Here is a 15,716-nt window from a genome sequence, read left to right on the forward strand (position 1 = left end):
ACAAATGTGGTCTCCGCATCCTCACAGCTCCAAGTGTGCTCCCTGGACCAGCACCAGCAGCTTGCTAGAAAACACAAAATTCTTAGGCCCCAGTCCTGAACAACTGAATCAGAAGTTGCATTTTAATGAAGGTGATTTGTATTCACATTACTGTGCATACAGAGAACCAGCGATCTAGAACAGTGTTTCCCAATATTTTTCATTTCGTGGCACGCGTGGAAAACAAAAGCACTTGGTTAGCATACAGATGAGAATGCCCAGTACGACAGTGGGGGCTCAGCTCCAACTTGGCCACCCCGAAGACTGAGGGGATCGATACTCCAGGCATGCCTGATGACAGCACACTAGTTGAGTAGCACTGGTCTACTTACAAGTATACCCAAATCTGTTGACTTTCTACATTAGGCGTAACTCCCTAAATCTTGCCTATTCTTATTTCCCTCATTACTTATCATTTCTTTTCAAGCACAGGTAGAGTCAGAAAGGCTCCGTCAACTAGGTCTTAGGAATCATCATACAATGGAAGAACACAGTCGCATCTTCACATTCCAGGCAGACTCTTCGAGAAATGCAGAGATAAAAAGTTGTCCGTTATTCTGAAGAGTCATCTGCTATGCCCCAAGGAATACGAGGAAGAAATAAGAGCCTTCTGCCCTTCAAAGAATGCTCTTTTCCTCTTAGTTCACAAATCTGAGGATAGAGGATCACCAGCACACAAGGTGGCTTCCTCTCTCCAGAAGAATGTGCCAAGAAAAATGTGATTTTGTTTAATCCTTCCCTGGCCAAATCTGCCATCTTATAAACTGGACAGGTGTCCCTTCTCTTAGCTAGCCCCTGATAATGGGGCGACAGTTGGGAGGGAGGGAATGGAAATAGAATACCTTCAGACACACTACTTGCTGAGACGATTTGATCAAAATGATCAAGTGTCCGGACACACCATCTGACTTCGCAAAGCCCCCAGCTACGTAGGAATCCCTTTCCTTCCCCCACTAAAGAAGATGTTGAAAACTGTAAAGCTCTAAATGTTGAGCTCTTACTTTGAAGCAAATGACAAGATCTACCCCTAAATGAAATATTGTCCTAACCTAAGCAAATACAATTGAGGAAGAGGTGGTGAGGGGAGAACTCTTGCTCCCAAACGACTCCGTTTTTTTCTTCTCTTCTTGCTTTATCTGCAAATCTGTGTCTAATTCTCTCCATTCTGCTTCCCTCAGTCAGAGCATGGACAAAGTAGCACACGTGTTGGTGGGTTTAGTGTGGGACTATCTCTTCTCTGTGCCAAGACTGAATATACCTCAAGTCTCAAAAGTCTGTCTGATCTTCCCTTCCTACCCCAGCTATACCCAAGAGAGGGCTCTACCTGAAGTCCCTCTGCACTAGCAGTAGAGAGGACCATGATCAGAGAATGGTGTCACTTGTCGCCTCTGGTTGATTTTCATAGAACCTTCCCTTGATCCAGATCCAGAGGCAAACACACCTTTCTCCTGCTCTGACCAGGAAGTTCAAAGCAGTTGGTAGTTCAGCCGAGTAGCCATGATGTCTATGAAATGAATGGGTTTTTCTCTAAGTTATTTGCCGGACGGTTGGTGAAAAATCTCTACCCCTATCATCTGATCAACAAGTGCTAAAAACACAGGAGTGGGGAAAGCTGAGGGCTTGGGCCTCCCAGCCCCAGCAGCATAGCTGTGTTGCATGACCGCTTCAAACACATGATACTGAGTCAGCTCTCTGCTTCGTGGCGCAGGATGAAGAACAAACTGTGGTACTTTGAATTTGGCACCTCTGAGACCTTTGCGGCCACCTGCAAGAAGCTGCATGACCACATAGAGTTGGAGGTGAGTCCTCAGGTGGGAATAAGCCTTCTCCGGACCTTAGTTCTGCTCCTGAACTGTCACACACACCCTCAGGACATATCCCCTGGGTCCTGAACAGGTGACCCAGAGTGGAGTCCACTTGTCATATCTCCATCCTATTCCCAAACACCGCTACACCCTCGCTCAGGGTTCCAACCACCGGACCTGCCCTTTTGGGCCCATCCAGAGAACCTTGGGGCTCTGGGGCCTAGAGGTCCATCCCCATCCTCAGCCCTGCCCCTTCGCCTGTGACCTTGCAGTTGCCCCTTCACAGAGAGGCGAACACTCAGTTGTCGCCAGCACAGAAAGGCAAGCTGCTGGTGGGGAGAGGCAATGTCCCAAAGCTGGTCAAAGCCTGGGAGCAGACACCCCCCAGCTCGCTCCGCCCCCACTGTCACAGCTGCTTCAAGGAGCTGACTTCAGAGGTACCCCGGGTCGGCTTCGTGGGCATGCAAACTGTGCAGCTGCTCAGAAGAGCCCTCAGCTCAATGCTCTTCTGTCACCATCTTGAAATTCTTGAAACTTTTTAACAAAGGGCCCTGCCTTTTCATTTTGAACTGGACCCCTCAAATTACGTAGCTGATCCTGCTGCTAACTCTTCTGGCACTTTTAGCAGCCTGCCTCACACAGTTTGCCTGAGGTTTCCCCCCCCCCACCCCCGGTTGATAAGCTGCCCGCCTCCCACCTGCTCACCCTACTCCTGCTGGGTTCCCCTCAGAAGTCTCTTCACCACTGTGAGAGGGCTTCGTTGGTCTCCGGCCACCTGAAAGGCCAAAGGTCTATGCACAGCAGCTTGCCTCTGCTCTGCGGGTCCTCGGGCCGTTGGTTCCCTTGCCCATGGTTCTCAGCTACCACACCATCTTCCCGTGGGATTCATGCCTGTCGCCTTGTTTTCACTTGAGAAAAACAAATGAAAGAGGCAGCCAAAGAGTTCAGCCAGGGTGGGCTCGCCCTGGCCCACCAGCTTTGTCCCTAAGCCTGAATTAGCAGTCAAGTTGGGCCTGGGCACCGCTTTGAGGAGGAGCATTTGGCCTAAAGCAGTGTGGGAAAGCCCCACCATTCCCTGCAGAAGGCAGCCTGTGCGCGCAGGGAGTTTTCACAAACAAAACACAAAGCCAGAGATTCTGTGCTTCTATTTGACTCATCTGCCTGCCTCTCCCCTCCGTTGCCGGGTTACCAATCCCAGAGTGGGAGGATCTGGTCAGGGCTAATCCCTAGAACTTTTGGCCAGCTCAGGGCTCAGTTGGAGGGCAGAAAGGCCCAGGAGCCAGGGCTCTGTGTCCCCAGGTGGGACCAGCTACACCTGGGAGAGGCTGAGGAGCTAGCCCACCTCTCTGAATCCACTGCCTGGGAGAGAGCTGCAGAGAAGGAGGGCAGGGCTGGGCTCGGAGCCTGAGCCCGGCCAACAGAAATGTGTGTGCATTTCTCCCATTGGCATGATCGCCTGGTGGGGTCTCTTTAAATATACCCCGAGTGAGGGACAGCCCCAGCCTAACCACTGCCAGCTGCAGGCACACAGCAACTGCTTGTTCTCCCTGCAGCTGGCCTTGAAACTGTGCCCAGAATAGAGCAGCTCGGCTCCCCTGCCTGTGCAGCTCGCCCTCCCGGCTGCTGGTTCCCTCTGGGGCCAAGACACAACAAGGGCTCCTCCTCAACCACATGGGGGGCTAGTGGCCTCCCTGCAAAAGATGCTGGTGACCTCTGGAGGGGGTGGGATAGTTCATGCTGTGGGTTGTTGGGGACTTTGGGGAGCATTTCCTGTTTTCCTTATCTACCCATAATGAGTCTTTTTAGTATTTATTCATGAGGGGAATGGGGGGGGAGGGGTCTTGTGACAGGCGGCTTCTAACACCCGCAGGATTGGGGCCGGCACCTTTTTTTGCATCCAGAGAGCAGTGGGTAGACTTGTGATCCAGAGGGGGACAGAGAGACAGAAGGGAGCAAGGGATGTGAGTGACAGGGGTTGCAGGGCACCAGAGGTAGCTATGAGAGCATCAGGAGCCTCGGGCAGAGCAGTAAGAGAAGCTGGTTAAGTGACCTGCTAAATGTGGCCAATACACACAACAGCCCGGGCCCACGAGGACCAGCACACTCATCAGTTCAAGGTCAGTGGTCCCAAGAATAACTCCACACAGGTGTTTATACTACACGTCACCACTTTCAAACCCCTAGCTCAGCTTTTATTGCATTGTCCCACAGCAACCCTATGAGCTGCGTAGGTCGGGTATTATTATCCCCATTTCATGGAAAAGGAAGTTGAGGCCCGGAAGTTTAGGAGGGTAAAAAGAAAGAAGAGAATAGTGCAAAGGGGAGAGGAAAAGGTCACATGCTTCCGCTGCCTACCGTAATGTGTCCTCGTTTGACACAATAACCCAGTGAGGCAAATATCATCATATTTTTTAAATGTTTATATATTTATTTTTGAGGGAGAGCACAAGAAGGGAAGGGCCAGACAGTGGGAGACACAGAATGTGAAGCAGGCTCCAGGCTCTGAGCTGTCAGCACAGAGCTCAACACGGGGCTCAAACTCAACAAACTGTGAGATCGTGACCTGAGCCGAAGTCGAACACTTAACCAATTGAGCCACCCAGGTGCCCCTCGTCACATTTTTTTAAATAAAGAAACCGAAGCTCAGATACATCAAGTAACTTGACTAAGATTCTATTGCTGGAAACTTGTGAGGGCGAAGATTCGAGGTCTCCTGGAATGAGTTTTGTTTGAACCCAATAGAGATTTACCTTAAAAGTGCTAGAAACTCAGTGAATGCTTCAGCACGGATACACAGGTTTTTCCTCCTTTGTTGAATGTGGGCCCATTTGGTTCTGTCTCTGCTGAGGCAGCCAGGTGGGTCTGCTGAGAAATGCTTTAAAAGAACGGAAGACACAGTCCTAACCTCATTTGAGAAAGGAATCAGTTCATGCTGGACCATAGGAGTCAGAGTTATGCCTTAAAGTTTGCAGAACGCTTTCCCATGTGGCATCTCATTTTATTTTGATCCATCAAACATTGAGGGCAAATATTCGCATCTTTACTTTATGGGTCAGGAAGCTGAGGCTGAGAGGGTCAGTAACTTGAGAGCAGAAACTGCTAAGGGGTTGAGGGGAACAGATAGTAAAGTCTATGTAGTTGCTGTGTGTGTGTGTGTGTGTGTGTGTGTGTGTGTGTGTGTGTGTGTGTGTGTGACAGAGAGAGAGAAAGAGAGAGAGAGAGAGACACGCTGGTAAAAATCAGGGTGGTAGGGGCGCCTGGGTGGCGCAGTCGGTTAAGCGTCCGACTTCAGCCAGGTCACGATCTCGCGGTCCATGAGTTCGAGCCCCGCGTCGGGCTCTGGGCTGATGGCTCAGAGCCTGGAGCCTGTTTCCGATTCTGTGTCTCCCTCTCTCTCTGCCCCTCCCCCGTTCATGCTCTGTCTCTCTCTGTCCCAAAAATAAATAAACGTTGAAAAAAAAAAAAAAATTTAAAAAAAAAAATCAGGGTGGTAAAACTCGAAAGCTAACCTGAGATTACACAGGAAAGGTCTCCATTAAAAGTCTCTCACAGGAAACACCACCTGTTTCTCTGAGGCTAATGGCTTGTTGAGAAGGACTAGGAGGCTTGGTTGCTTCTCGGAAAGCTTACAGCCCAGTCGACAGAACACACAACAGCTGGTTAATATAGTATACTCACTTGACTAGTGCTAAGGAAATTAGACCCAGGGGTCCTGGGGAACCGCATGAGGCAGATCACTCTAGATGCTGTTTTGAGCCGCTCAGAGACTCAGGGGAGAAGGTAATGCTAGATCTCCTGCTCAGCCTCGGACACTCGGCCGGGGCGGGTGCAGTGAAAGGCGCCTGGCCCAGACAAGACCAGGAGGTTAGCCCAGCTCTGTAATTAGGTCGAGTAACTTGCTGAACAGTGTGTCTGGGCCTCAGTATTCTTATCTATAAAATGGGGGGGAAGGGGTTAGGCTACTTCCCAAGGCTGTTACCCAGATTCAAGTTTTCATGATTGTTGTTGTTGTTGTTTTTTTAAACTAGCAGTGGAACTAACTGCCTCACAGAATCTGCAAAGCAGCCCTAAGTCGCAGGTGTCATCACCTTTCCAGAGTAGGGGATTGAAGCTGAGAGAAGGCATGGAGCTCCCTTGAGGTCTACAGCTTATGTATGGTCAGATCAGGCTTCAAATCCAGATTTGCCCAAGACTCAGGACTGTCAAGGCAGTCCTGGCACTTCAGTTTAGAACCCAGATTCTCAACTAGGTATGGGGCATGTGTGATCTCTTTTTATTTATACGCTTTTATTTATTTTAACAGTTCAGATAGCCTTTAAAGTAGGCATGAGATTTTTACCTTTATGAAAAAAAGAAGATAACAAATATTGCAAATGCTCGCTCTAAATGCTTCCTTTCTGGCAACTATGAGCGCTAGTGTTGTTCCTGGAAAATGGGTGCTCCGCAAATTGTGGTTGACGCTAATTAAGAAGCCAGCGTGTCACCCACATGACTGTCATCATCCCTGGTCTCAGGCTTCTCTCGGGGTCTCTTAGTCTCTGACTTCTCCTCCCTCCCAAGGCTGCCATTAAGGTTCATTTTCACCTGATTTCACCTGAATAAACAGATAGGGGCTGGGGTGAGGGAGGGACCCAGTGAGTCACCTCCCCCACCCCAGGCCCAGAATAGCTTTGGAAAAAGGTTCTTAGACGTGATCATAGCTAGGTGGAGCCAACCAGGCAGAGGCTTCAGCTCGAGCACTTAGTTTACATGCTGTGGAAATTTTTCATTTTCCTGGCTAAAAATAAGAACTTCCAAAATTCCTTGATATTTTATCTACTTTAAAACAATGTTCACAAGGGAAGGCTAGCTGGCTCCACTAATATGAATTTCCGCATGGGGAAAAGTGAATCCAAATTTGGAAGCTGCTCAAAAAAAATGTTATCCAGTATATTTTGGGAATCCGCACATCAGGTTCCCCCTCCTCCCCTCCGCCACAACGTTTAATTGAGGATTTTTTTTAATGCAACAAAGTCTTGGGAACGATATATCAAATACTCCCATTCCCCCCCCCCCACTTAGAAATATTTGTCAGTATTTTGTTTTATTCCCTTCAAATATGTTTTAATCAAAGGAATAAAATATTACAGATAGAACTCCGTTCCCCCGCAATCCTTTTGTGCCCCACAACTTGCCTTGTTCATGCACCATGATGTTCCTGAGATCTCTCCATGCTGATGCTGATAGAGCTAGTTTGCTACTTTTACCTGTTCTGTGGCATCCATACCCCATCCCACCCCACCCCCTCATCGCCCCTGCCCCCAGATATGGGGAGGAGGAGCAGAAATGGGAACCGTAGCCGCTGCCATGGAAATGCAAGTGGTGACCATTTGACAGAGGGGTTTAGCAATATACACTCAACTGAAAGCACATTTGTAGATCGCGTGACCCAGGAACCCAGACCTAGAGAATTTCCTGCACGTGAGCTCACAAGAGGCTAAGCAAGCACGGAGGCGCAGTGCAGCATTTCGTTATTACAACAAAATGGAACCCACCCAAGCGACTGTTCTTCTAACACTTTGAAAAGACAGTGTGAGTGGAAGTACTAAATGCCACTGAATTATACACTTCAAAATGGTTAATTCTGTCTTATGCGAATTTCATCTCAAGTTTTGAACATTTAATTTTACAAAAGGGAGTGTGCTGGGCACTGTGGTAGGGATAGCTGATCCTCATCATGGTATGGGCTTTGTCTATGAGAATCCTAAATTCTAAAACTAACATTTGGCAAGCCATGTACACGTAAAGGAGTTAATAAATGATGCATCAGGTTATTTTAGGATGGGGCAGATACCTTTAGCTACTCCAATCCATTCAAGGGCCATTATTTTTCAAAAGAGTGAAATCAAGAACTTTACAGGTTAAGTAGCTTGGCCAAGCTCACCCGGGCCAGTTAGGTGGCACAAGTTTCGACTGGGGGCATTCTTACTCTGCCTCAGGATCCACCTACAATATCGCACGCTCTTAAATGAGAGGGAAGAAATCCACAAGCACTGTGGCCTCTTCTGGCATTGAAACCTTCTCAGTCTGGGCGAGTAGAGCCCTTCAGAGCTTGGAGTAGTGAAGGTGGGAACTGGCCAAACGCTCAGCCCATCGACCCAGCTGTAAATCCAAGGGAGATGAAATGAAAACATGCTCCCAGGGAAAGGAGAGGTGAGAAGAGCATTCAAATGGATTTCGAATTCCTGGAAAATAAAAAGGTGGCGACCTGATTACGCATTAAGCCTTAGAGTCAAAGGACGGCTGCAGTGGGCCTTAGGGAGACATCCTTCTAGTCTGTTCCCTTCCTTGGTCAAGGCCAGTGGCTCCATCACTCCAGCAACCATCCTCACAGTGAGACCATCCAAGGCAGCTCTGACCACCTCGCATTGCTTCCTGACCATCACCCTGTCCTCAACACTGCTGGTGTCCCTACCTCAGTTCCTTCCTGCTCCCTCCTGCTACAGGGGCAACTCTTCTCCTGATTGTAAAAGCAACCCAAATTCACGGTAGAACTTTAAACTATAGAGGGGCAGAAAAGAAAAGCAGCCCACAATCTCAGCAGTCAGTTCAGCACTGTTATACTGCAGGCCATGTTTAACCCTGTAGTAATATTAGCTCTCGTTTCTTTAAAATCAGGATTCTAGGGGCACTTGAGTGGCTCAGTCGGTTAAGCGTCCGACTTCGGCTCAGGTCATGATCTTGCAGTTCTTGGGTTTGAGCCCCATGTCAGGCTGTGTGCTGACAGCTCAGAGCCTGGAGCCTGCTTGGGATTCTGTGTCTTCCTCTCTCTGCCCCTCCTCCTCTTGCGCACTCTCTCTCAAAAATAAGTAAACATTAAAAAGATTTTTTTAAATCGGGATTCTAGAACGACCTCTATGTTTCTTTGATTCCTTACATCTTTACCCATTTTTCAACACAGCTCCATCCTCCCTCTCCGCCTCTTTCAGCCATGTGCTGGCCACAGGTTTCCTTCACTGATCCTTAAAATCTCTCAGCCGAATAAGAAGAAATGATTTCTGTCAATTTTCTCTTACAGAATCCCACTGTTTGCTTGCAGTTTCAGCCACATAACTTTTTCCCTCTCTTAAACAACCCCTCTTTTTCATCTCCCACAAATGTGTACCCTATATTTCACTCTAAGCCTCCATTCATCCATATGCTTTTATTCTCTTGTTCTTTTCCATTTCCTTTGTTCTTTTTGAATTGCTTTGATTTTCTTTGTCTGCAGACTCCTGGCTACACATACTTTGTGTCTTCCAAGGACCTTGGGATAACTTTTAAGGATGAATTCTCATGTGCGTATTTTCACAAAGCGGTGGGAGATACAAGGCACGGTGGCTAGATGAGGCCCTCAGCAGTCTCAGATGACCCGGGTTGGGGTCAGGTGGCAGTATGTCAGGTCAGGAGGCACCCCCGCGACAGGTTCCTGGAAGATGGCTGCGCTAACCTCTGCCCCGGTGAGCTTAATTTTTCCACCACCAAGGTCCCTTAGTGAAAGAATAACTTCCCTAAGCCATATCTACAAACAAATGCATCATCTAAGTAATGATCAACTGTGAGCTTCTATCAGTGGGATATGTGTCATTTCTCTTAAACTTTTTAGAAATATTGAAAAGAATCATCATCTTCTCCACACTCAGGAGATTCAACAACCTCGGGGAACAGAAGCATTCCAGTCTTTTCCTGCTTCTACAACTGGGTTATGTGACAGGGACTATTACAGAGAATATCGCAACAGAGAATATACAAGTATGACTTGTTGGCCCTTATCTGTCTTAGGGAGGTCATAAATTGGCTGATCCTGGTCTTCTACAGAAGAGGAATTAAGAGGGTAGAAGAAGTGACTCTTTCTGGAAGGGTATATAATCTAACAAAGGATCAGATACATATCATGTGCACACATACATGTTATATCTCAAGTCCATTAGGATCAACAATCATTTACCCTTGCAACGAGCTCCATCCTGGCATCTTCATACATACCTTATTTAATCCTTAAAACAACTCGGCACGTTGTATATAATTGCCATTATTTATGCAAGGAAACTGAGTCTCCTAAAGATAACTAAGAACTCTAGGATTAGACGAGTTTCCAGCCCACGTGCCCCCACAGTGCTGCAGCACTCCCCGGAAGAAATGACCTCTGTATTACACTCTGCTTTCCGCGTAATGCACATGCCTGGATAGTGGAGCTCCCATTCGGGATCTGGCATATCTATTAGGCAGTCAGCTGTCTGAAGCAAGGACTCTGTCTTACCCATTCTGTATCCCCAGGCCTAGCCCAGTGCCTGAAATTAAGTCATTGCTCTGTAGTTATTAATCATAAAATTGAACCAAAGAGTGAAAAGTCCCATAATTAGCGTAAACACTAATGGAAATGACCACTGGGCCAGCCTCCAGCGATACCCTCTTGTTGAAAGCCACCAAAATAAAAGGGACCCACCTTGCTGCATTTGAAACACAAAGAGGGAGGTGGCTGAGCGTGCTGCCTGGCACTTGGGCCTTCTAACTGCCTTGAGTGGGAAGTCCTCCCACACCCATCCCTGAGCGGTTGCTGGGACCTCTGAAAGTAGCAGAGGGTCTGAGACAACTGTCAACCCAGGGCAGGAAATGCCAGAGTTCTCCCACTTCTTTCCCACCGAAGAGAGTTAAGACAGTGAGTGGGCAGAGCCCATGGTGCCAGGCAGCTGTGGCATCAGAGGAAGTGACCCTGAAAGGCAGAAGAAGGGGTCTTCATTCGGAGCCCTCTCTTACGGCCCAGAAGCCTACCTGCCCCTGAGCCCTGCCTGTCTCCATGGCAGTCAGCCCTGCCCTGTCTGCCAAAAAGCTGGACCCTTCAGAAAGCTCTATTCACCCCAAGTTGGCCTGAGCAACACAGACAGACAGCGAAACCTGTTAATCTGCATCCAGAGCAGAATGCCTCAATACACCGGTTTTGGGGTTTTTTGTTTTGTTTTGTTTTTTAACTCGGGGAGGGTGGAGCAGCGTATAGGAAATGGCTTTGCCTTCTGTCCAACTCTGAGGCAACCCACCACCATGGGCTCTGAGAAACAGCAGTTTTGTTTTGGAAACTGGCACCCAGTGCAGGCTCGCTCCTGGAAATGAATTTGGTACCCCCCCCCAGCTGCAATGTTCTACTTCCAGCCTCCCTGCCAACACCCCCTTCCAGCTGCCCCTCTCAAAGGCACCATTGTGCCCGCCTGGCACAGCAACAGAGGAGGGCTGAAGAGGAAGAAAACATTTTCTGCCCATGGGATGTTCTTAAGCAGGTTGTGTGTACATGGCTTCAATGCTGCATTCCTGGAGCCCACACAAACCCGCCAAAACTCCATCATCCCTGTCACAGTTGGAAGCCACTTTCCAGTCTATCTGGCCCACCACAGCTCACTGTCAGAGAACACAGAGCATGCAGCTGGGTGGGTGAAGCTGGTGGGAGGGGGGGTCACGATGACACATTTTCAGTACAGCGCTCCAGCCTGCCAAAGCAAGGCTGAACGTAGACTCCAAACTGGAAGGGGATTTAGTCCTATTTACCACTCGACAAAAAGATTCATTCTGGCACATTCTGATACGTGCACATCCAGCCTCTTCCTGGGTACTCCAAGGGTAGGAAGCTCACTACTTTTCCTGAAAACCCTGTTCCATTGCTGGACAGCTCGGACTTTCAGAAAGTTCTTCCCAGTGTTGAACAAGGATGTGTGTCCTGTTCATCGCCATATCCTTCCCCTGTCAGCGCTTAGCGCAGTGCTTGGAACAAAACAGGTGCACAATAAGTGTTTGAGGGATGCATGACTGAGTTCCTCACCCATCCACTGGGCGTATTTATGCCCTCTGGTGGCACATAGAACATTCCTTCTTGCTCCAGCTACAGAACATGTAACTGCCCCTCATAGGGCTAAAGATCTATCTTCCACATCATCTATTATTTTCACTGAGCTAAACATCCCCCGCTCCTCATGTGACTCAGTATACAGACCCATGACTATACTGACCACTCTTGTCTCCATTGACTCCATTTTTTTTCAATGGCCTCCTTAAAATGAAGGCTCCACTCCCTTGTATCTAGAATACTCAAAAAGTGGTCTCATAGGTAACAAAGCACAAGGTTAACAGGCATCAGGTACATGGTGTCTAAGTTGGACTGTCTTCTTGAGCTGATTATTTGCATTTCACTCAGGAATCTTCAGGCTCATGAAGGCTACCATGAACCTGGATAAATTCGGAAAAGAAGGACCTTCCTTAGTTTCACTAAGTCCATGTTTCCTCATCTGTAAAAATGAGGCTACAAATACCAACACTGCAGGGTTGTAAGGATTAGACATAAGATATATGAAGTGCCTGGCTCATAACAGTTACTCAATAAATGATATACCTTAATATTACATAACACTGCCCCTCTGAGTGCAGGGAAAGCCATATCTTGTAAGATTTACCCATATGCCAGGCTATTTTTTTTTTTCAACATAGATAGTTCTGGACAACGTTTCCAATAATGCCATCACCGCTCATTAACACCACTCAATTTATCACCTTCTCTTCCCTCGGGATACACATAAGCTTATTGACACTAAAAATATTCTCTTTAGTTCTTCTCTGGGGAAAACAGACATCATTGTTTGCCCTGGCTGCTTTTCTTTCACTCCCAATAAATGTCTCTGTTCTGGCCATAGGCCCTGCAGATCTGTAGATATCTACTTCCTTCTCAGCTTGCTTGCTGGTGCGTCAGTTCCAACCCTACTTTCAGTGATGTCACGTTGGGAGCTTGAAACTGGCCATAGTGGGAGTATTTATACCATGAACACCACAATCAGAGCTGCTGCCGCTTTTTTTTTTTTTTTTCTCCTGGAGATCCTGCTGTTAAGCACTTAGCAGCACACTACTGCCTCTAGCATTGACCTGCTGTGAGCACCTTGAAGACGAGGACTGTGTCCCATTTCTGCTCCATCCCCCAGGGTCTAGCACAGAGTAAGTAGGTTTTCATCATTCTTGATATATGAGCAAATGCTTTTGTCTTCTGTTTCTTAATGTCTCATGTAAATCAGGCCCCATGTGCCCTATTCTTGTTACAAGCTGTTCAGCTATAGATTTCCCTTGGCTGTGATCAGAGGACTACTTCTTTCACACTTGGATTAACCTTCCTTCTCTCTCCCTAACCTGGACATTCAGGTGTCTACTTTATTCGGTCCATATATTCATCCTTGGAAGTTGTGGAAATTCATCTAGAAGGAAAGAAACCTTGTCAGGTTTCTTTAAAGAACACCTTTCCATTTTGGGATTTCTCCACGCATTCTTTCTTTCAATTAACAAACAGTTATATTGGGCATCTAATGTGGATAAGGCATCCCAGGTACTATGGAAAACATAGAGCTGTGTAACATATGGGTCCTATCCTCTGGGAGCTGAAAGTCTCCTGGGGACAGGCGAATAATACATAGCAGAATGTGCATTCCACATTTGAGAGAAAAACAAAGCAATGAAAATTCAGAGAAGGAAAAGATCAGTTTCTACCGAGAGCATTGGGAAAAGCCTTATAGAAGAGATAGGTTTTGAGCTGGAAAGGTAGGATTTTAACATGCTTAAAAGAGGTGGCTGGCAGTTTAGGGAATGAGTCCAGAAATAAAAGCAGGTAGGCCCAACTCTGTGGCCTATGTGCAGACCGGTTTCAGCTACCATGACAGGCCTTTTCTAGGATCCAGCTCACCCTCTTCCTCAGCAGCTTTCCTCTTTTCAAACCAAAGGACACCTTGGACCTGTGCCTAGCCTTCCCCATAGTATAACTTACATTCCAACTTGCCAAGGCAATTCACAGAGAACACCCTCCCTGCCTACCAATGCAGTAATGTTCCCACTGTAAGTGAGCACCACCCCCATTCTCACCTGGGCCCTATAGGAGGCCGGGGCTGTACAGGGTGGTACAGATGCTTTCTTTTTGCCTAATACCTCAGCATCCTGTTCCCTCAAAAAGGGGGGTGGAGGATCTCGGTCAGGTCTTTATGTCAGCCAACCCTTGAGTGTATATCTGAGGCTCTGACATAGAGCCCCAGTGTCAGGTGAGGCCACCCTCTCCTCCTGCTCATCCTCCTCTCAGCCCTTCAGAACCTATTCAAGTGTGTCTGGATATCATCCACCTCTTCCTCAGCCCTCACTCTTCCTCCCCACTGTAATTGAAATATCGTTTTCCCTAGACATTGCCCGGTACTTCCCTACTTCACTCTTCAAAAGACACCCCTGCCCTCATTTCTCACTCAGTAGAGTAGGAAAGGACTCCAGTATCCTCCTCAGACCAATGTCCACCACTTCCTTTCCACTCCATTTACTTCCACCCTGGGTACTCCCAACGTCCTCCTCCCTCTGTGCATTTATCCAACATGTATTCATTCATTGAGTATCTTCTCTGCCTCAAACATCCATGAAAACCCTTCTCCTCAATCATATTACCCTTTAGATTCCATCTTCTCTCTCCAGCCCCATTTGCCCTCAAACCACATGGCTGTTCTGACTCTGTTTCCTCACTACTATGCCTACCCACCCTGCAGTCCCCAGTTAAACCCTAGCTCTTACAAGAGTTAGCTGTGTAATCTAGGAAGGTCACTTACCAACTGCATGACTCATTGTTCTCATTTTGGTAATTAGAGGTTACCAGATCTAATATCCATCTGGTTTTACCATGCTAAGATTCTATGCTTAGGCCCTCATCCAGCTGCCAAAATCACTCTTTACAAAATCACTCATGACCTGTTGGTTGCCAATCCAAATGACCAAAAGTCTAATGTCAGATCTGCTGATTCTGATTAGCTATGTGACATTGGGCCATTCCAATTTAACTTCCATTTTTCTCATCTATAAAATGAAGTGGTTGGACTGAATGACCCTTTAAAACTTTGATTCCATGAAAACACAGATTCGGAAGAGAGAGAGATCCTTTTTTTGAGAGTGGACAGTGAAGAATTCATGGAGAAAATGACATTTCTAGAGATCCCAAAGAAAAGCACAGAAGGGGTACTAGGGTGTCCTCAAGGGTATCCTTCCACTAAGGGACTATAATAATGGGTCTAGATAAAGAGCATCATCCAGTAATTAAGAGTTCTATAATGGAGGATTCAGGTTGACCACACTGGAACCCACTAAAAATCTGAACATCACAAAAAAAAAAAAAAAAAAAAAAAAAAGAGACAAGCAAACTATAACCTCCTAATGAGATGCACTAGGAAATACCCCCACTGATAAAGTATTCTTGATAAAAAGTCAACTCAAGTGTCAACTGTACTCAAATTTTAGACATTTAACTGATTGATTACATTTGATGTCAAATGTCAGCCTTGAATCTGATCAAGCCTCTGAACCTAGAAGTACCAATATAACAGACATACAGGAGATAAACTGAGAATATGTTTAAAAGACATCTCAGATATGCAATCAGCAAAATCCAGAGTCTGGGAAACATTACAGCCTTACTTCTCAAAGTGTGGTCCCTCACACCAGCATGAGGGTCACCCCGGAGCACACACAGATGCAGTCTCAGGCCTTACCTCAGATCTCCAGAATCAGAATCTACATTTCAATAATCCTGAAGTGACTTGTATGCACAATTGACCCATTTCGTTCAATAAATATTAAAATATAAGGAAAAAGGGACAGGGAATTTATAGATCAAAAGACAGCTAAGAGACATATCAAACAAATCTATAGACCTTTTAGACAAACCAATTATTTTTAACAATGAGATTATCAAGGAAATTTGAACAACCACCGGATATTTATTGATATTAAGGAATTGTTACTTTTTAAGAGTGATGATAATATTGGGGTAATTCTTTTTTTTTAAGACTCGTCATTAAACATAATACAGAA

The 15,716-nt window shown here is 46.7% G+C and overlaps 1 protein-coding gene across 12 annotated transcripts in view; it reads left to right on the forward strand.

Annotated features, from left to right (window-relative positions):
- DGKG (diacylglycerol kinase gamma) overlaps nt 1-15,716 on the forward strand; it is a 216,364-nt gene that overhangs the window by 145,895 nt on the left and 54,753 nt on the right. For all 12 annotated transcript variants that reach the window (XR_006299407.1, XR_006299410.1, XR_006299411.1 and 9 more), the window contains one exon: nt 1,748-1,838. Coding sequence is in view for 1 of the 12 variants with exons in the window: in XM_043594661.1 (XP_043450596.1) it covers nt 1,748-1,838 (91 nt within the window). In the remaining 11 variants the exon portion in view is untranslated. The remainder of the gene's footprint in view (nt 1-1,747; nt 1,839-15,716) is intronic.

Source organism: Prionailurus bengalensis, chromosome C2, assembly GCF_016509475.1.
Source record: "Prionailurus bengalensis isolate Pbe53 chromosome C2, Fcat_Pben_1.1_paternal_pri, whole genome shotgun sequence".
NCBI classification, from domain to species: domain Eukaryota; kingdom Metazoa; phylum Chordata; class Mammalia; order Carnivora; family Felidae; genus Prionailurus; species Prionailurus bengalensis.